The sequence below is a fragment of the Coccinella septempunctata genome, chromosome 1, assembly GCF_907165205.1.
Source record: "Coccinella septempunctata chromosome 1, icCocSept1.1, whole genome shotgun sequence".
NCBI lineage: Eukaryota > Metazoa > Arthropoda > Insecta > Coleoptera > Coccinellidae > Coccinella > Coccinella septempunctata.
Genome location: NC_058189.1, coordinates 28980270 through 29001290, shown reverse-complemented (window position 1 = coordinate 29001290; position 21021 = coordinate 28980270). Strand labels below are relative to the sequence as shown.

Genomic DNA, 21021 nt, shown 5'->3' with positions numbered 1-21021 from the left:
TTCATACCTGATACCGAAGAAACTACTGGAGAACTTGAGGAAACTTCAGTTGGACGAAAATATCTATAGAGTCATGCAGAAGGCGGTACTGCTCGGAACGGCGAGAACTGTACGCAAGTACATGGGGAATGCAGAGGAACACCGTCTGCTCCGACAGGAAGTTCGGGTGGAGCAGGAATCCAACCTACAGCAGGGAGGCGAGGAGCGACCCGGACCCGACCACCACCGCGAGCCCGAAAACCTGGAAAGGGCTCCAACAGAGCTTAATCCTTTTGATATCTGAGATATCTGGGATAAGTGAATTTTCCTCTGGAGAGGAGTGTGAAAGCCGCAAGGCTAAAGTCATAATAATAAATGTATTTAAGGCCATCGACCTGAGTCCTTCAGCCAATAATAAATTCCAGTTACATTCTGTATGCATTTACAAAAAAAAAAAGTATACAATATTATACATACAATATATAATATTATAATGTTAATTTTGTGAAAGATCTTACGTTTCCAGTGGATTAACGCAACAAAGAAAAGAATTTAATCAAGGTCAGTCCATCATTGTTTACATTTTTCCACCGATTCGTCGCATGTCCGAATTGTCACGGTACCTGCAAGGATAAAGTTACCACTCAGTCCTACTGCTGCCACTGCTGCCAGGCAGACGTGCATGTCGCATGTGTTGGACTTGCGTCGGCCGACGACGTGAGAACTACGCGACATAAATCACGCAACATCAACGTCTGCAATAACTGCTCCAACAACATGCAATCCCTCAGTAAGCTCAAGGACCTCATATCTTCTTTAAAATCAGAGTTCGCACAAAAATTAGATGATCTTAATGCGAAATTTGAATCACTGCAAAATCAAAGCAGTGAAAACAACGTTTCTCCGGAATCTTTCGAGGAGATGGTTGTAGAAGCGAATGAGCGCATGAATAGATCCCGGAATATAATAATTGCCGGTGTCCCTGAGCCAACCGGAACCTTCGCAGAGCGTGTCGAGAAGGACAAAAACTTAGTTTCGGGTGTATTGAACATCGTTTTTGGAGGCGAGACCCACGAATGTCCTGCGTCCGTGGGACGTGTTGGTAAGGTGTTGGATTCTAAAACGAGGCTGCTCAAAGTATCGTTTGGTAGTGAAATAACTGCTAAGAATGTACTCAAACATAAAAATCGTCTCATAGGGTCCACCTACCGGAACTTGAAAATTAGAGATGACAAAACTCCCAGACAGCTTGAGTACCTGAATAATTTGAGGAAGAAACTCAGCGATAGGTTGGAGAGCGGTGAGAGTGACTTAACTATCAAGTATCAGAAGGGTATCCCGGTCATTGTACAAATGCCACCAAAAAACAAGCCACCTTCAGTGGGGACTGGAAGTTCCTCTACACAAATTTAGATTCCCTTTCTGCAAAATTTAACGATTTCGTCAACTTGGTCAATTCTGTGCTTCCTGATTGTATTCTTGTTAGTGAAACCTGGCTCCACGACGCTATTCCTGATCAACTTGTTGATATTGTTGGTTATTCGTTGTATAGGTGTGATCGAGTGGGTAGAAAGGGGGGAGGAGTATGCATTTATCTTCTGGATGAAACCTTTAAGAATTTTACAGTGTCGTCCGTTGAGGAGGTCTCCCTTGGATTCGAGATGTTGTGCCTTCAGCTGAGTTGTTCCGGTCTTTCCTTGGCTGTTTGCGTTGTTTACAGGCCATCAGATTTGTGTCATGAGGATAACGTATCACTATTCGCTAAACTCACTGAACTATGCACTCGCTTCAGTAATTTGATAATCGTCGGTGATTTCAACCTTCCCGGTGTGACGTGGCCTCACTATAACTCGCAGGTTTCTTCGCCATCGGCCCAGCCTATGATAGATCTGTTGAACGACTCCCAACTCACACAACTTATCGATAAGCCCACTCGTTATAGAAGCGGACAGCAGCCGTCTACTTTGGATCTGGTCTTCACATCTAGTTCAGATCTCTTGGCTGACATAGACTACCACCCACCAGTCGGCAAATCAGACCATGCAGTGTTGGAGTTTAATGTTCAATTTTCCCATACACCCGTGATCAAAAAAACTTTTGTCTCCAGGGAAATTGTAGACTACTATAACCTAGCGAGTGATCTGGTGGAAGTGGATTGGTGTGGGCTTCTCCTTCACGAGAAAGTTCAGGACAACTGGGATGTGTTTTTGGCTACGCTACGTGAGCTAATTACTAAGAACACACAAACTCGTATGCACACTTCCTTCCCATTAAAGCCTTGGATCAATTGTGGACTGCAAAGAATGGTGAAGCGAAAGAGAAAAATATGGCAGCGATTCAAACGATCGGGACGCCGGGTTGAGAGGGGAAATAGCAGAGGCACGGCGAAGATACGAAGGAAGGATCGCGAGCTCCGGTAATCCCAAAAAGTTCTATAAATATGTAAGAACGAACCTTACTGGTAAAGTTAGGACACCGCAGCTCAGAGACGAGGATGGTAACATTACGCCGGAAGAAGAAGAAGTTGCCGAGATCTTGGCCAGTTCATTCTCTAGTTCATTTACTGATGATCAGGATAACTTTTTGCCAGGGGTCGATCGGCCACCTGTGGATGGGGATATATTGAGTCATGTCGAGTTTGAGGACCATATAATTCTTGAAAAACTAGTGGCCCTGGATGTTTCCAAGTCACCGGGGATAGACGGTATCTCAGCTAAGTTGCTTAAAACCTGTGCAGAACAGCTTGTCGATCCGTTGCGGATTCTCATGAAACAATCCTTCATAACAGGAGAATTACCGGAGATGTGGAAAACGGCTTCTGTCAAACCTATCTTTAAGAAGGGAGATAGATGCAATCCACGAAATTACAGACCTATAAGTCTGGTTCCTATTGTATCGAAAATTATGGAGTCGATTGTTGCTGATAAGATGCGTGATTATTTCTCCTCCAACAATACAATACCGCAGCAGCAACATGGGTTCACGCGAGGGAGATCGGTCGTATCAAATCTTTTGAGTTGCCTCTCACATTGGACTGCAATGGTTGATCGTGGGGGGGGGGGGTGTGTGGACGTTGTTTACTTGGATTTCTGCAGTGCTTTTGACAGGGTTCCCAGGGGACGACTTCTTCACAAGCTTCAACATATTGGTATCCGTGGTGACCTGCTGCGGTCGATTTTCTCCTTCTTATGTGGGCGTACGTTTAGCGTGAAGGTGGGTACAACATCTAGTGCCAGAAAACCAGTTCTAAGTGGAGTACCGCAGGGCTCCGTGCTTGGCCCAATATTATTTTTGGCTTACATCTCGGACATTCCATCCTGTATTAGATCCTTCTGCTCCTTCTTCGCGGACGATGCAAAGATCTACGACGATCCACTCCAGAATCCTCTAGGCATACAGGCAGATCTGGACAGCATATTCCGATGGACGCAGGATTGTCTTCTTCCTCTCAATTTGGAAAAGTGTGTGGTTCTTCATGTCGGTAGAAATAACCCGCGTTCAAATTACCATCTAGATGGAGTGAATCTGCGCAAAGTCGACCGGCACAGTGACCTCGGAGTGCTAGTGAACTCGAACCTATCGTGGAGTGACCATATCACCAATCAGGTGAAAAAAGCAAACACTAGTTTGTACCTCATAGGTAAAACAGACCTGACCCGGCTACATTGTGTAGGCTGTACAAGTCGTATGTTCGCCCCACTCTCGAGTTCGCGAGCAGTGTTTGGTATCCTGTTCTCATCAGAGACAGGAATCTACTGGAGTCCGTACAACGTAGAGCAACCCGGATCCCCTTCGGTCGTGTTCGCCCCAGTTACGAGGAGCGTCTTCGTTTGATGAAGATACCGACAGTTGGCCAAAGGCAGTTGAGAGGTGACCTTATCACAACCTATAAGGCACTGCATGGCATCTCAACTTCAACCAAGCACCTATTTTCCTTGGCTGGCGAGAATCGTCTTAGGGGACACGAACTAAAGCTGAAGAGAGAGTTGTTCAGAAGCACCTGCCGAGAGTTTTTCCTGCCAAATAGAGTGTTTCACCACTGGAACCAGTTACCCGGTGAGGTGGTCATGTCGGGGAATGTGAATATGTTCAAGGCCAGACTGGACATGGTTTTGCGAGAATGAACTTTACTTTTTTTTCCATTCAGTTATTGCTGATCATGTTTTTGTGTGTGTATATTTTTCTGTAAAATGAGCTTTATAGAGATTTTCTTTGCTCTTATCAATTAAATAATAATAATAATAATCCGCCTCAGTGGCGGACGATAGCTGTCGTTATGGCTGTGCGACACATGAAACTATCCAGCACATCACCGGGGGATGTCAGAAGTTCGCGGGCACGGAGTACAAAAATAGACATGATGCTGTTGCCAAGATTCTTCACCAAGAATTGGCACTGAAACACCAACTTCTAACTTCGAAAAAAATTCCTTATTACAATTACCATCCGGATGCTGTGCTGGAAAACGAACATCACAAGCTCTACTGGGATCGCACGGTTCTCACAGACCGAAAAATATCCCACAATAGACCAGACCTCATATTGCTCAATAAGGATGAGGACAGAGCACTATTCATCGACGTGGCAATTCCAAATAATACCAATCTTCTAGATAGGCACACTGAAAAAATTTCAAAATACAGAGATCTCGAGGAACAGACCAGAAAACAGTGGAAGCTGAAAGATATCAAGACCATCCCTATTGTCATTTCATCTACAGGCCTGATACCGAAGAAACTACTAGAGAACTTGAGGAAACTTCAGTTGGACGAAAATATCTATAGAGTCATGCAGAAGGCGGTACTGCTCGGAACGGCGAGAACTGTACGCAAGTACATGGGGCATGCAGAGGAACACCGTCTACTCCGACAGGAAGTGCGGGTGGAGCAGGAATCCAACCTACAGCAGGGAGGCGAGGAGCGACCCGGACCCGACCACCACCACGAGCCCGAAAACCGGGAAAGGGCTCCAACAGAGCTTAATCCTTTTGATATCTGAGATATCTGGGATAAGTGAATTTTCCTCTGGAGAGGAGTGTGAAAGCCGCAAGGCTAAAGTCATATAATATTATGTATATAGTTTATAAGATCTAAATTGATTATTACTTATTTGTGATATGTTTTTTTTGAAGGGGGAGATATCTGTAATGTATATACTATGCGCATGACCTTATGCCCCCTAACGTTAAATGAGAATATTTACGATCATTGTTGTTTAGTTGTGATATGGTATTATTAACAAATAGATCTAAGAGAAATTGCGTTTTTAATTCCTACAACCAATATTGAATATTGAACTTAAGAACATCACAACATCCTTCCTGAGACCAATTTTGAATTTATTTAAAATTAAATCCTTATTCTTCTTCCGTATTCCGGGCTTCTCCTCTTTCTTTGCTCCGGCCAGATCCTCGCTCATCAAATTAGCCCCTATATTTCGCACTATAGTCTTGTAGAAAACTAGGACACATCCTCGTCCTGTCCTTGGAAACAGCGACTCAGGTTCCATTGGTATTCGCCCGGTAATCTATCTGTAGTGAATTTTTGCATGAATCTATTTTTTAAATCAGTATAAGTTAGAGAATTGAAGGTAGGATCCGATTTAAAAAAATTGTAGGCATCACCCACAAGCTCAAGTTTTAGTTAGATGAGAGTATCTTTCCACTCCAATCATCTAATTTTGCACGTTATTCTAATTTATCAAAATATCTATTTGCATCTTCACCGGAGAACCAATCAAGAGTGGTCGTGATCATCCCCAACGAATACATGAAAGGGAATTGCACGGAACTTTTTGCCGCCACAGTAGGATTGGTGTTACTAGCACTAGCCGCCGGCAACATTTTCGACACTTACCAAATAACCTCAATAACAATTAAATCTGAAAACTATCTTCAAATTCCGCAAAGAACTGAAAATCAAATTTCCCTTTTTCGAAATCAAAATATGCTGCGCACACACGATTGATTTAGTCAAACTCTACACACCAGATAATCTCACTATTCACAATTATATCAACCTTAAATGGAAACGTCCCACATCACCAAAAAAAAAAATTTTTTATCCTGAACGCAAATAATATCCCGAAAAATAAATAACGCCCTGAAAAAAAATCATATCCCCACAGAAAATTATATCCAATAAACAATTCCTTCTGCAACCCTATTTTGTCCTAAATTCCGAACTATTCTGTAAATCAAATCGATTAGAAAAATTAAATAAAACTGACTTGAAATTCCGAATTATCCTGACGTTCACTTGATTTTAAACAATTAAATTGAAATGACCGAAATTCGGAATTATTCTGACGTCCAAATTGGAAAAATGAAAATATCTAATTTAAAGGATTTCACTCTTAATTCCTTGTTCAACTTCTGAAAAAACAACACAAAAAAATTCTTAATTTTCCATATTCGCGTTAACTAAATTGATGATAATTTTGAAAAAACAAACTTATTTTCGAATCCGTTTTTGTTTTGTTACAAAAATAAGCAATCAATCAATTTGTCAGCGATAAACACAAGAATGAATTACTATGCGTGCAAAATAATAAAACTAGACGACGTTTCTTCTAAAATTTCCGGTGAACTACAGTTTCAAATTCAATAAACCCGAACATTCAACTTTGCTTTCTAAACGTATTCGACACTCAACAAAAAAAAAATTAGAAATATTCACTTCAAAACCATCAATTTCCTACACATTCAAAATTTTCAATACCACACAGTTATATACACTTCAAAAAAGTAAATTATCCTGAAAACCGCAAACAGAAAAAATAAATAAATCTTTCACCTTCAACCACGAATGCACCCTTAAAACAATAAAATTCTCGCGAAAAATGAAATTTCAATCTTCAACTACTGTATCAATCTTCTTAAGGTTTCCATCAATCGATCAATCAAATCTTTCACAAAATATTAGTAACCCAATGCTCTTGACAAATAGAATTTTTTCAACTATCTCCCGATTTGAAAATTGATTAGGTACTACTACTGATTATGAAATAAAATTCTAATCCAACTAACTGAAGAAGAATTAACGAACTTTTCCAACTCTACACAACTTTCTCTAATCTGTTCGCAGTTAAATTTTGAAAGAAAAAAAAAATTAAAATTTCTGTTGAAACCTCTACTTTTCACTTTCCACAAATAGCGCTGCTTGAAATTAACAGAACCGACGTAAAATAAAATAATCCTTGGGAATGAAATAACTCAAAGTTCCTTCATCCGAAAGTCCTCAAATTCATTGATATAATTGAAACATCATATATTCTCTCGAAAACCCTTAATCAACCGCAAAAAATTCTAAAAACACAATTCTCCCAATACGTTTCACTTCTACGATGACGCCTAGCAAATTATTAGATTCAATTTAACTTGCTCCAAAAACAACCAAAACTTTGAAAAGCAAACTTCTCAAATAATAGAATTCAGTATTCCACCCCAGAAAAATCAACTAACTTCCTTATCTGGAATCAATGGAAGAGCGGCTTTCCACTGAACAAAGGGTGATTATTTTTTAGATGTTAACACACAAAATTGAAGGCCCTCTTAAAGGAAAAAAAAGGTGGATTCGGCGTGTCGCGCGAAGGACAGGTCTTTGATGTTATTTCTATATTTTTCTGGGGAAAGAAATTTAAATGAAACTCATGTAAAATTTAACGAATAAATCTATTGCAGAAATTTGAATACTTCTTTACAAGCACGTATTTGGATGACGACCAAAATAAAATCTCAATTTCTTTCACACATGCAAAGTGCGCAAAGCAATAAACATTAAAATATTGGCTTGATGGAGCTTTTTCGATCACGAAACTTTCCTCGCACAGAACGGCGAATTATTTACACTCAACCGCACTTTTCCGTCGTCAACGATTAACGCTCTTTGTTTCGACCCTATCCAAAATTCCTATATCCGATCTTTACCCCAAATAAAAACAATTATGACGCCCAAAACTGACTTTCACCACGATACGATTTCTCTTACACTATTCCCCGAATAGCTTATACCTCGGCTTATACCCGTCTCCCCTTTTGAGACCTAACTCTGAAAAATACTTCTTAATTTCTCGAACTGCCGAATCTACTCTCGGACCACACCTACTCTACTCCGTCTTCCCGACGACTTCTTCTTCGAATCCCGGTTTCTACTTCCGTCCTCCCCCCGACGTCTATTTTCTTCGACTAACTCCCTCCCTTTTTTTTTTGGTGTAGCAGGGGGAAAATCTGCAAAACAGACGAACACACCCTCTGCTGAGGGGGAACAGTGTGGGGATTCTCACCCTCTGAGCTCGAGACCCACTAAAAACCCTTAACTGCTTCTTCATAGGTTCCGGGCATTTTGCCTATTAACCAGTTGACTCTTATGGTTTCTGGACTCTCACACGATCATAGTCGTGTTGATAGTTGTATGCTGCCTATAGCTTTTATAGGTTAAGCTCTTCTTTGGTTACATTTAAATCCTTAACTGATCTCTCGGTCTTCGGTGGTAGGTTCTTGACCTTCTAGCTTCTTCCGTTGGATCGTAGTCGACTTATCTTCGTAGTTCCTCATTTGGATGTTGTTTGGCTTTGTCAAATATCCTTTCCGCCTTTCTCTTCATAAATTCTGTAACTGGTTTCCATTCCAAGTCCTTGTAGATTTGTTTGTTCCTAACAAACCAGGGTACGTCCATCGCCATTCTAAGGAGTTTATTCTCAGTGGCCTGTATTCTCTTGATGTGGGTCTTGGCTGCGAAGCCCCATGCCGCCGATCCATATGTGAGTTGTGGTCGCGCAATAGTTTTAATCATCGTCAACTTGATGTTCTTATTCATATGACTTCTTCTGCCTATGAGTGGATAAAGTTTACTCATTGCGGCTTTTGTTTTATCAACAGCACATTTGATGTGGTTTTGCCATGTAAGTCCTCTGTAAACTTCAACGTTTACTTCCATCCTCAATCTTCTCTTTTGCAGTAATATTGCTTGAGTCTTTCTTCCATTGATTTGGATTTTCCATTTGATGCACCATTTGAGTAATTCATATATGGCTTCCTGCAGTCTCCGGTATATGATCTCTGGGCGTCGATGTCTGAACGCTATTCCTGTGTCATCTGCGTACAAGGTGAGCATATTTCTAGCATTCTTCGGGATATCATAAACGTATATTACGTAAAGCAGAGGTCCAAGTACCGATCCTTGAGGCACTCCCGCTTCCAATTGTCTGGTTTGAGAGGTTGCTCCATCTATCTTCACATGAAAGTTTCTATTCCTCAGATAGTTCCTTAAAATCTTGCATAGCTTGGTCGAATATCCTGCTTTTTTCATCTTGTAGATTAGGCCTTCGTGCCATACTCTATCAAAAGCTCTCTCGATATCCATCAGAACCAATCCTGTGGCCTGTTTGGTCTGCATTCCTTCGGTGACGTATTCTATGAGCCGTAGTAATTGGAGTTCAGTCGAATGTTCTCGTCGAAATCCAAATTCAGTAGTATATATCGGCACAAGGAACCAAATGAAAAACCTTTTATTCTTTCAGCGACGTTTCGGAAACTTTTATTTCCTTCTTCAGGCTACAAAAATAAGAAAACACAATCAATTGAGCACCCAGAAAGAATCATAAGGACTACAAACGTCAAAAATACAAATAATAACAATGATAAGTACACATACGTCATAAAATAAAAATAAAAATAAAATTGACATGTATTAAGAGTCGAAATTATATTGACAAACAATTATATTTCATAATGACCCAATAAGATCATGTTCAGACTCACACAATATGAAATATTACAATTAAATATATAAAATATACAAGAAAGAGAACTCACCACATCAGAATAACAATTATAAACATGATATAATATATGAATACATAATTCACAGGGAAAATAGGGTTCCAACGCAAATGAATTTATACATCGTAAAATCAACCAACAATATGTGAGATCAAAGAGTTAAACAATAATGGAAGACAAACGCGCATATGTTCACTGTCATAATCTGATTTCTTTGATTAAATTACAATATACAGCGCTCAACGTATCTACATCTGTTCTAAAATTAACTGTATTAGGTGTACGTCTTATAAAAATCATTTCATTAATTAACCTTTTCGACAAATTTTGTTCTGTATACAACACCCTAACATTATCAAAATCGAACGAGTGATCATTGACAACCGCGTGTGTAGAAAGTGCAGTAGCCTGCGATAAATTACGACAGTCCCTAATATGTTGACTCATTCTGGTTTTTAAGTACTGCTTTGTCTGACCAATATAACAACCATCACAATCACGACAATCCACCCTATAAACAACATTAGAAGTTTTTTCCAATTCCTCCCGATCCTTCAACCTACTACAAAAATTTCTAACTGTTTTTCTATAATAACTACATATTCTATTCTCATCCGTCTTCATCACCCTCACCAACTCACCCGTCAACCCTGGTACATACACAAGACCAAAACACTTTTTCGCCGTCACCAAATCAGGCTCCTCACCAGACACCACAACACCAGACGATAAACTACCGGAGGAATGAAAAATGAGATTAACCAAATATTTGGGGTATCCATTATCAACCAAAATCCTACACTGCTCTGCAAAATTCTTGCCATGAAACGATTCATGACTCAATGCCAAAATCTTGTGTTTTATTGATTTAACAATGGCAACCTTCTGGAATCTTTCATGTGCAGAACTAAAATGCAGCAACCTATTAGAAGCGATCGGTTTCTTATATAAATCAGTCATTAAGGAATCACCACGTCTTATCAATACAACATCCAAAAATGGTAAACGACCGTCAACTTCAAGTTCAAAAGTAAATTTCAAGTCAATATGATAACTATTAAAAATATCAAGCACCAGTTGTAGGCTATCCTCAGGAATAATCATAAAAATGTCATCCACATAAACACGAATCAGAGGTACCACAAAATTCAAACGAGACAGAACAAACCTAATAACACTATCCATCACAATCTCAGCAAGAACGGGAGAAGCAGGATTACCCATTGCAGATCCTCTCTTTTGAATGAAAAATCTACCGTCAAACCTGCAATAGCTGTTATCGAAAACAAACTTAACAATCTCAACAATTTGATCCTTGCATATATTAACTCGAGGTTCAAGGTCACCCCAATGTTCATCAATCAGATCTAACACCAGGGACTTGGGAATGTTAGTAAAGAGGGAAACAGCATCAAAGCTCACCAAAATATAATTATCAGGGACATGGACATCCTTAATATCATCAACAAGTTCATATGAGTTTTTTAGTGAGTATATAAACTTGTACCTTATATTCGAAAGAATTTCAGAAAGGAATTTAGAAATATTATACGTAGGAGCACCACAACATGATATAACAGGCCTCAAAGGGTGATGTTCTTTGTGCAACTTAACAAGACCGTATGCCTTCGGTGACACAGTGTTATAGCACCTCATTTTCTTCGCTCTCTCATCAGACAAACATCCCAATCTCTGCAATCGACTTATCAAAGAATTGACGGCAGTCTGAATTCTTGAGGTAGGATCACCAAACGTCTCTAAATAGGTTGTCGTGTCAGACAATAAAGATAACATTTTACTTTGGTACTCAGCTCTGCACATAACAACTGTTCTATTTCCCTTATCAGAACCAACAACACAAATACGATCGTTATTCTTTAAAAAGTCTTTAGTCATTCGACTCCAATGATTCAAAATTACATCCACACAGTGTAATGGTCTACGACACCTGAGATTGGTCATAAAATTATGAATCAAGTTGCATAGTGTAATACGAATGCCGTTACGACCATCACTGTCCAAGTGATCCTGACCCTTGACAAAACACTCAACGTCAGCAATCAAATTGGAAAGTGGGAAATCATATTTATCATAAGGTAACGAAAATTTAGGTCCCAGGGACAGAAATTTATGTACTTCAGGTGGAATATCATAGTCAGTGCAATTAACCAGCCAATCAGAACCCGTGATGACATCAACTCTCTGGCAGTTATTCATTAACCTGTCAAACTTATCAATATTTCTCATCTTAATCTTAAGGAACATGCGATCAAAAAATATCTGCTGATGGCGACAGAAATCATCAATATATACGTGGGGGATTAATCCTTTTAACAATTCAACACGACGTGTGCGATCCATTTCAAGCCTTTTAATCTTCCAATTAACAACCTTGATCTCCAAGTTCAAAATTTCTTTTTTCAACCTGTTAACAATATTATCTATCTTATTCCTATAGGGGTGGTTGTCACGAAACAAGGAATATACACACTTAACCTCATTACATATGTGACTAGGAAAAATGTTATTCTTACGGCATCTAAGTAGAAAAATTCTGTTGTTGATAGCAGACGCCAATTTCTTGTTATCCTTAGACAAATTCTTGAAATGCTCAACCACTGCTATCCCAAACAAAATCAAAATGTCGTTGTAGAAACCCATGTCCAAACCAGTTGACCAGTGTTCAATTCGTCAAAGATTATATCGTTCCAAAAATAATACAATTCAGTAGTATATATCGGCACAAGGAACCAAATGAAAAACCTTTTATTCTTTCAGCGACGTTTCGGAAACTTTTATTTCCTTCTTCAGGCTACAAAAATAAGAAAACACAATCAATTGAGCACCCAGAAAGAATCATAAGGACTACAAACGTCAAAAATACAAATAATAACAATGATAAGTACACATACGTCATAAAATAAAAATAAAAATAAAATTGACATGTATTAAGAGTCGAAATTATATTGACAAACAATTATATTTCATAATGACCCAATAAGATCATGTTCAGACTCACACAATATGAAATATTACAATTAAATATATAAAATATACAAGAAAGAGAACTCACCACATCAGAATAACAATTATAAACATGATATAATATATGAATACATAATTCACAGGGAAAATAGGGTTCCAACGCAAATGAATTTATACATCGTAAAATCAACCAACAATATGTGAGATCAAAGAGTTAAACAATAATGGAAGACAAACGCGCATATGTTCACTGTCATAATCTGATTTCTTTGATTAAATTACAATATACAGCGCTCAACGTATCTACATCTGTTCTAAAATTAACTGTATTAGGTGTACGTCTTATAAAAATCATTTCATTAATTAACCTTTTCGACAAATTTTGTTCTGTATACAACACCCTAACATTATCAAAATCGAACGAGTGATCATTGACAACCGCGTGTGTAGAAAGTGCAGTAGCCTGCGATAAATTACGACAGTCCCTAATATGTTGACTCATTCTGGTTTTTAAGTACTGCTTTGTCTGACCAATATAACAACCATCACAATCACGACAATCCACCCTATAAACAACATTAGAAGTTTTTTCCAATTCCTCCCGATCCTTCAACCTACTACAAAAATTTCTAACTGTTTTTCTATAATAACTACATATTCTATTCTCATCCGTCTTCATCACCCTCACCAACTCACCCGTCAACCCTGGTACATACACAAGACCAAAACACTTTTTCGCCGTCACCAAATCAGGCTCCTCACCAGACACCACAACACCAGACGATAAACTACCGGAGGAATGAAAAATGAGATTAACCAAATATTTGGGGTATCCATTATCAACCAAAATCCTACACTGCTCTGCAAAATTCTTGCCATGAAACGATTCATGACTCAATGCCAAAATCTTGTGTTTTATTGATTTAACAATGGCAACCTTCTGGAATCTTTCATGTGCAGAACTAAAATGCAGCAACCTATTAGAAGCGATCGGTTTCTTATATAAATCAGTCATTAAGGAATCACCACGTCTTATCAATACAACATCCAAAAATGGTAAACGACCGTCAACTTCAAGTTCAAAAGTAAATTTCAAGTCAATATGATAACTATTAAAAATATCAAGCACCAGTTGTAGGCTATCCTCAGGAATAATCATAAAAATGTCATCCACATAAACACGAATCAGAGGTACCACAAAATTCAAACGAGACAGAACAAACCTAATAACACTATCCATCACAATCTCAGCAAGAACGGGAGAAGCAGGATTACCCATTGCAGATCCTCTCTTTTGAATGAAAAATCTACCGTCAAACCTGCAATAGCTGTTATCGAAAACAAACTTAACAATCTCAACAATTTGATCCTTGCATATATTAACTCGAGGTTCAAGGTCACCCCAATGTTCATCAATCAGATCTAACACCAGGGACTTGGGAATGTTAGTAAAGAGGGAAACAGCATCAAAGCTCACCAAAATATAATTATCAGGGACATGGACATCCTTAATATCATCAACAAGTTCATATGAGTTTTTTAGTGAGTATATAAACTTGTACCTTATATTCGAAAGAATTTCAGAAAGGAATTTAGAAATATTATACGTAGGAGCACCACAACATGATATAACAGGCCTCAAAGGGTGATGTTCTTTGTGCAACTTAACAAGACCGTATGCCTTCGGTGACACAGTGTTATAGCACCTCATTTTCTTCGCTCTCTCATCAGACAAACATCCCAATCTCTGCAATCGACTTATCAAAGAATTGACGGCAGTCTGAATTCTTGAGGTAGGATCACCAAACGTCTCTAAATAGGTTGTCGTGTCAGACAATAAAGATAACATTTTACTTTGGTACTCAGCTCTGCACATAACAACTGTTCTATTTCCCTTATCAGAACCAACAACACAAATACGATCGTTATTCTTTAAAAAGTCTTTAGTCATTCGACTCCAATGATTCAAAATTACATCCACACAGTGTAATGGTCTACGACACCTGAGATTGGTCATAAAATTATGAATCAAGTTGCATAGTGTAATACGAATGCCGTTACGACCATCACTGTCCAAGTGATCCTGACCCTTGACAAAACACTCAACGTCAGCAATCAAATTGGAAAGTGGGAAATCATATTTATCATAAGGTAACGAAAATTTAGGTCCCAGGGACAGAAATTTATGTACTTCAGGTGGAATATCATAGTCAGTGCAATTAACCAGCCAATCAGAACCCGTGATGACATCAACTCTCTGGCAGTTATTCATTAACCTGTCAAACTTATCAATATTTCTCATCTTAATCTTAAGGAACATGCGATCAAAAAATATCTGCTGATGGCGACAGAAATCATCAATATATACGTGGGGGATTAATCCTTTTAACAATTCAACACGACGTGTGCGATCCATTTCAAGCCTTTTAATCTTCCAATTAACAACCTTGATCTCCAAGTTCAAAATTTCTTTTTTCAACCTGTTAACAATATTATCTATCTTATTCCTATAGGGGTGGTTGTCACGAAACAAGGAATATACACACTTAACCTCATTACATATGTGACTAGGAAAAATGTTATTCTTACGGCATCTAAGTAGAAAAATTCTGTTGTTGATAGCAGACGCCAATTTCTTGTTATCCTTAGACAAATTCTTGAAATGCTCAACCACTGCTATCCCAAACAAAATCAAAATGTCGTTGTAGAAACCCATGTCCAAACCAGTTGACCAGTGTTCAATTCGTCAAAGATTATATCGTTCCAAAAATAATACAATTCAGTAGTATATATCGGCACAAGGAACCAAATGAAAAACCTTTTATTCTTTCAGCGACGTTTCGGAAACTTTTATTTCCTTCTTCAGGCTACAAAAATAAGAAAACACAATCAATTGAGCACCCAGAAAGAATCATAAGGACTACAAACGTCAAAAATACAAATAATAACAATGATAAGTACACATACGTCATAAAATAAAAATAAAAATAAAATTGACATGTATTAAGAGTCGAAATTATATTGACAAACAATTATATTTCATAATGACCCAATAAGATCATGTTCAGACTCACACAATATGAAATATTACAATTAAATATATAAAATATACAAGAAAGAGAACTCACCACATCAGAATAACAATTATAAACATGATATAATATATGAATACATAATTCACAGGGAAAATAGGGTTCCAACGCAAATGAATTTATACATCGTAAAATCAACCAACAATATGTGAGATCAAAGAGTTAAACAATAATGGAAGACAAACGCGCATATGTTCACTGTCATAATCTGATTTCTTTGATTAAATTACAATATACAGCGCTCAACGTATCTACATCTGTTCTAAAATTAACTGTATTAGGTGTACGTCTTATAAAAATCATTTCATTAATTAACCTTTTCGACAAATTTTGTTCTGTATACAACACCCTAACATTATCAAAATCGAACGAGTGATCATTGACAACCGCGTGTGTAGAAAGTGCAGTAGCCTGCGATAAATTACGACAGTCCCTAATATGTTGACTCATTCTGGTTTTTAAGTACTGCTTTGTCTGACCAATATAACAACCATCACAATCACGACAATCCACCCTATAAACAACATTAGAAGTTTTTTCCAATTCCTCCCGATCCTTCAACCTACTACAAAAATTTCTAACTGTTTTTCTATAATAACTACATATTCTATTCTCATCCGTCTTCATCACCCTCACCAACTCACCCGTCAACCCTGGTACATACACAAGACCAAAACACTTTTTCGCCGTCACCAAATCAGGCTCCTCACCAGACACCACAACACCAGACGATAAACTACCGGAGGAATGAAAAATGAGATTAACCAAATATTTGGGGTATCCATTATCAACCAAAATCCTACACTGCTCTGCAAAATTCTTGCCATGAAACGATTCATGACTCAATGCCAAAATCTTGTGTTTTATTGATTTAACAATGGCAACCTTCTGGAATCTTTCATGTGCAGAACTAAAATGCAGCAACCTATTAGAAGCGATCGGTTTCTTATATAAATCAGTCATTAAGGAATCACCACGTCTTATCAATACAACATCCAAAAATGGTAAACGACCGTCAACTTCAAGTTCAAAAGTAAATTTCAAGTCAATATGATAACTATTAAAAATATCAAGCACCAGTTGTAGGCTATCCTCAGGAATAATCATAAAAATGTCATCCACATAAACACGAATCAGAGGTACCACAAAATTCAAACGAGACAGAACAAACCTAATAACACTATCCATCACAATCTCAGCAAGAACGGGAGAAGCAGGATTACCCATTGCAGATCCTCTCTTTTGAATGAAAAATCTACCGTCAAACCTGCAATAGCTGTTATCGAAAACAAACTTAACAATCTCAACAATTTGATCCTTGCATATATTAACTCGAGGTTCAAGGTCACCCCAATGTTCATCAATCAGATCTAACACCAGGGACTTGGGAATGTTAGTAAAGAGGGAAACAGCATCAAAGCTCACCAAAATATAATTATCAGGGACATGGACATCCTTAATATCATCAACAAGTTCATATGAGTTTTTTAGTGAGTATATAAACTTGTACCTTATATTCGAAAGAATTTCAGAAAGGAATTTAGAAATATTATACGTAGGAGCACCACAACATGATATAACAGGCCTCAAAGGGTGATGTTCTTTGTGCAACTTAACAAGACCGTATGCCTTCGGTGACACAGTGTTATAGCACCTCATTTTCTTCGCTCTCTCATCAGACAAACATCCCAATCTCTGCAATCGACTTATCAAAGAATTGACGGCAGTCTGAATTCTTGAGGTAGGATCACCAAACGTCTCTAAATAGGTTGTCGTGTCAGACAATAAAGATAACATTTTACTTTGGTACTCAGCTCTGCACATAACAACTGTTCTATTTCCCTTATCAGAACCAACAACACAAATACGATCGTTATTCTTTAAAAAGTCTTTAGTCATTCGACTCCAATGATTCAAAATTACATCCACACAGTGTAATGGTCTACGACACCTGAGATTGGTCATAAAATTATGAATCAAGTTGCATAGTGTAATACGAATGCCGTTACGACCATCACTGTCCAAGTGATCCTGACCCTTGACAAAACACTCAACGTCAGCAATCAAATTGGAAAGTGGGAAATCATATTTATCATAAGGTAACGAAAATTTAGGTCCCAGGGACAGAAATTTATGTACTTCAGGTGGAATATCATAGTCAGTGCAATTAACCAGCCAATCAGAACCCGTGATGACATCAACTCTCTGGCAGTTATTCATTAACCTGTCAAACTTATCAATATTTCTCATCTTAATCTTAAGGAACATGCGATCAAAAAATATCTGCTGATGGCGACAGAAATCATCAATATATACGTGGGGGATTAATCCTTTTAACAATTCAACACGACGTGTGCGATCCATTTCAAGCCTTTTAATCTTCCAATTAACAACCTTGATCTCCAAGTTCAAAATTTCTTTTTTCAACCTGTTAACAATATTATCTATCTTATTCCTATAGGGGTGGTTGTCACGAAACAAGGAATATACACACTTAACCTCATTACATATGTGACTAGGAAAAATGTTATTCTTACGGCATCTAAGTAGAAAAATTCTGTTGTTGATAGCAGACGCCAATTTCTTGTTATCCTTAGACAAATTCTTGAAATGCTCAACCACTGCTATCCCAAACAAAATCAAAATGTCGTTGTAGAAACCCATGTCCAAACCAGTTGACCAGTGTTCAATTCGTCAAAGATTATATCGTTCCAAAAATAATACAATTCAGTAGTATATATCGGCACAAGGAACCAAATGAAAAACCTTTTATTCTTTCAGCGACGTTTCGGAAACTTTTATTTCCTTCTTCAGGCTACAAAAATAAGAAAACACAATCAATTGAGCACCCAGAAAGAATCATAAGGACTACAAACGTCAAAAATACAAATAATAACAATGATAAGTACACATACGTCATAAAATAAAAATAAAAATAAAATTGACATGTATTAAGAGTCGAAATTATATTGACAAACAATTATATTTCATAATGACCCAATAAGATCATGTTCAGACTCACACAATATGAAATATTACAATTAAATATATAAAATATACAAGAAAGAGAACTCACCACATCAGAATAACAATTATAAACATGATATAATATATGAATACATAATTCACAGGGAAAATAGGGTTCCAACGCAAATGAATTTATACATCGTAAAATCAACCAACAATATGTGAGATCAAAGAGTTAAACAATAATGGAAGACAAACGCGCATATGTTCACTGTCATAATCTGATTTCTTTGATTAAATTACAATATACAGCGCTCAACGTATCTACATCTGTTCTAAAATTAACTGTATTAGGTGTACGTCTTATAAAAATCATTTCATTAATTAACCTTTTCGACAAATTTTGTTCTGTATACAACACCCTAACATTATCAAAATCGAACGAGTGATCATTGACAACCGCGTGTGTAGAAAGTGCAGTAGCCTGCGATAAATTACGACAGTCCCTAATATGTTGACTCATTCTGGTTTTTAAGTACTGCTTTGTCTGACCAATATAACAACCATCACAATCACGACAATCCACCCTATAAACAACATTAGAAGTTTTTTCCAATTCCTCCCGATCCTTCAACCTACTACAAAAATTTCTAACTGTTTTTCTATAATAACTACATATTCTATTCTCATCCGTCTTCATCACCCTCACCAACTCACCCGTCAACCCTGGTACATACACAAGACCAAAACACTTTTTCGCCGTCACCAAATCAGGCTCCTCACCAGACACCACAACACCAGACGATAAACTACCGGAGGAATGAAAAATGAGATTAACCAAATATTTGGGGTATCCATTATCAACCAAAATCCTACACTGCTCTGCAAAATTCTTGCCATGAAACGATTCATGACTCAATGCCAAAATCTTGTGTTTTATTGATTTAACAATGGCAACCTTCTGGAATCTTTCATGTGCAGAACTAAAATGCAGCAACCTATTAGAAGCGATCGGTTTCTTATATAAATCAGTCATTAAGGAATCACCACGTCTTATCAATACAACATCCAAAAATGGTAAACGACCGTCAACTTCAAGTTCAAAAGTAAATTTCAAGTCAATATGATAACTATTAAAAATATCAAGCACCAGTTGTAGGCTATCCTCAGGAATAATCATAAAAATGTCATCCACATAAACACGAATCAGAGGTACCACAAAATTCAAACGAGACAGAACAAACCTAATAACACTATCCATCACAATCTCAGCAAGAACGGGAGAAGCAGGATTACCCATTGCAGATCCTCTCTTTTGAATGAAAAATCTACCGTCAAACCTGCAATAGCTGTTATCGAAAACAAACTTAACAATCTCAACAATTTGATCCTTGCATATATTAACTCGAGGTTCAAGGTCACCCCAATGTTCATCAATCAGATCTAACACCAGGGACTTGGGAATGTTAGTAAAGAGGGAAACAGCATCAAAGCTCACCAAAATATAATTATCAGGGACATGGACATCCTTAATATCATCAACAAGTTCATATGAGTTTTTTAGTGAGTATATAAACTTGTACCTTATATTCGAAAGAATTTCAGAAAGGAATTTAGAAATATTATACGTAGGAGCACCACAACATGATATAACAGGCCTCAAAGGGTGATGTTCTTTGTGCAACTTAACAAGACCGTATGCCTTCGGTGACACAGTGTTATAGCACCTCATTTTCTTCGCTCTCTCATCAGACAAACATCCCAATCTCTGCAATCGACTTATCAAAGAATTGACGGCAGTCTGAATTCTTGAGGTAGGATCACCAAACGTCTCTAAATAGGTTGTCGTGTCAGACAATAAAGATAACATTTTACTTTGGTACTCAGCTCTGCACATAACAACTGTTCTATTTCCCTTATCAGAACCAACAACACAAATACGATCGTTATTCTTTAAAAAGTCTTTAGTCATTCGACTCCAATGATTCAAAATTACATCCACACAGTGTAATGGTCTACGACACCTGAGATTGGTCATAAAATTATGAATCAAGTTGCATAGTGTAATACGAATGCCGTTACGACCATCACTGTCCAAGTGATCCTGACCCTTGACAAAACACTCAACGTCAGCAATCAAATTGGAAAGTGGGAAATCATATTTATCATAAGGTAACGAAAAGGCTACTGCACTTTCTACACACGCGGTTGTCAATG

General features: G+C 37.7%; 1 protein-coding gene across 6 annotated transcripts; it reads right to left on the bottom strand.

The window, feature by feature from the left end:
* Positions 1 to 9484: 9484 nt before the first annotated feature.
* LOC123318413 lies at positions 9485 to 20976 on the bottom strand. 6 transcript variants are annotated; one of them, XR_006538291.1, is made up of 4 exons: positions 18375 to 20976; positions 15335 to 15612; positions 9794 to 12572; positions 9485 to 9532 (listed from the first exon to the last, which is right to left on the bottom strand). XR_006538291.1 is itself a non-coding variant. In XM_044905036.1 (3 exons), the coding sequence occupies exon 3, from the start codon at positions 12419 to 12421 to the stop codon at positions 9959 to 9961; it is 2463 nt and encodes an 820-aa protein (XP_044760971.1). In that variant the 5' UTR covers positions 12422 to 12572; positions 15335 to 15612; positions 18375 to 20976; the 3' UTR covers positions 9485 to 9958. The 6 variants fall into 6 exon arrangements, 1 of the variants encoding a protein (XP_044760971.1); XM_044905036.1 differs by having other exon boundaries at positions 9485 to 12572; XR_006538290.1 differs by having other exon boundaries at positions 12295 to 12572; positions 15335 to 20976.
* Between the last annotated feature and the right edge of the window lie 45 nt (positions 20977 to 21021).

Excerpts from the sequence above, each read along its gene's own strand:
- LOC123318413 (XM_044905036.1), bottom strand. The coding sequence starts at position 12,421 with ATGGGTTTCTACAACGACATTTTGATTTTGTTTGGGATAGCAGTGGTT.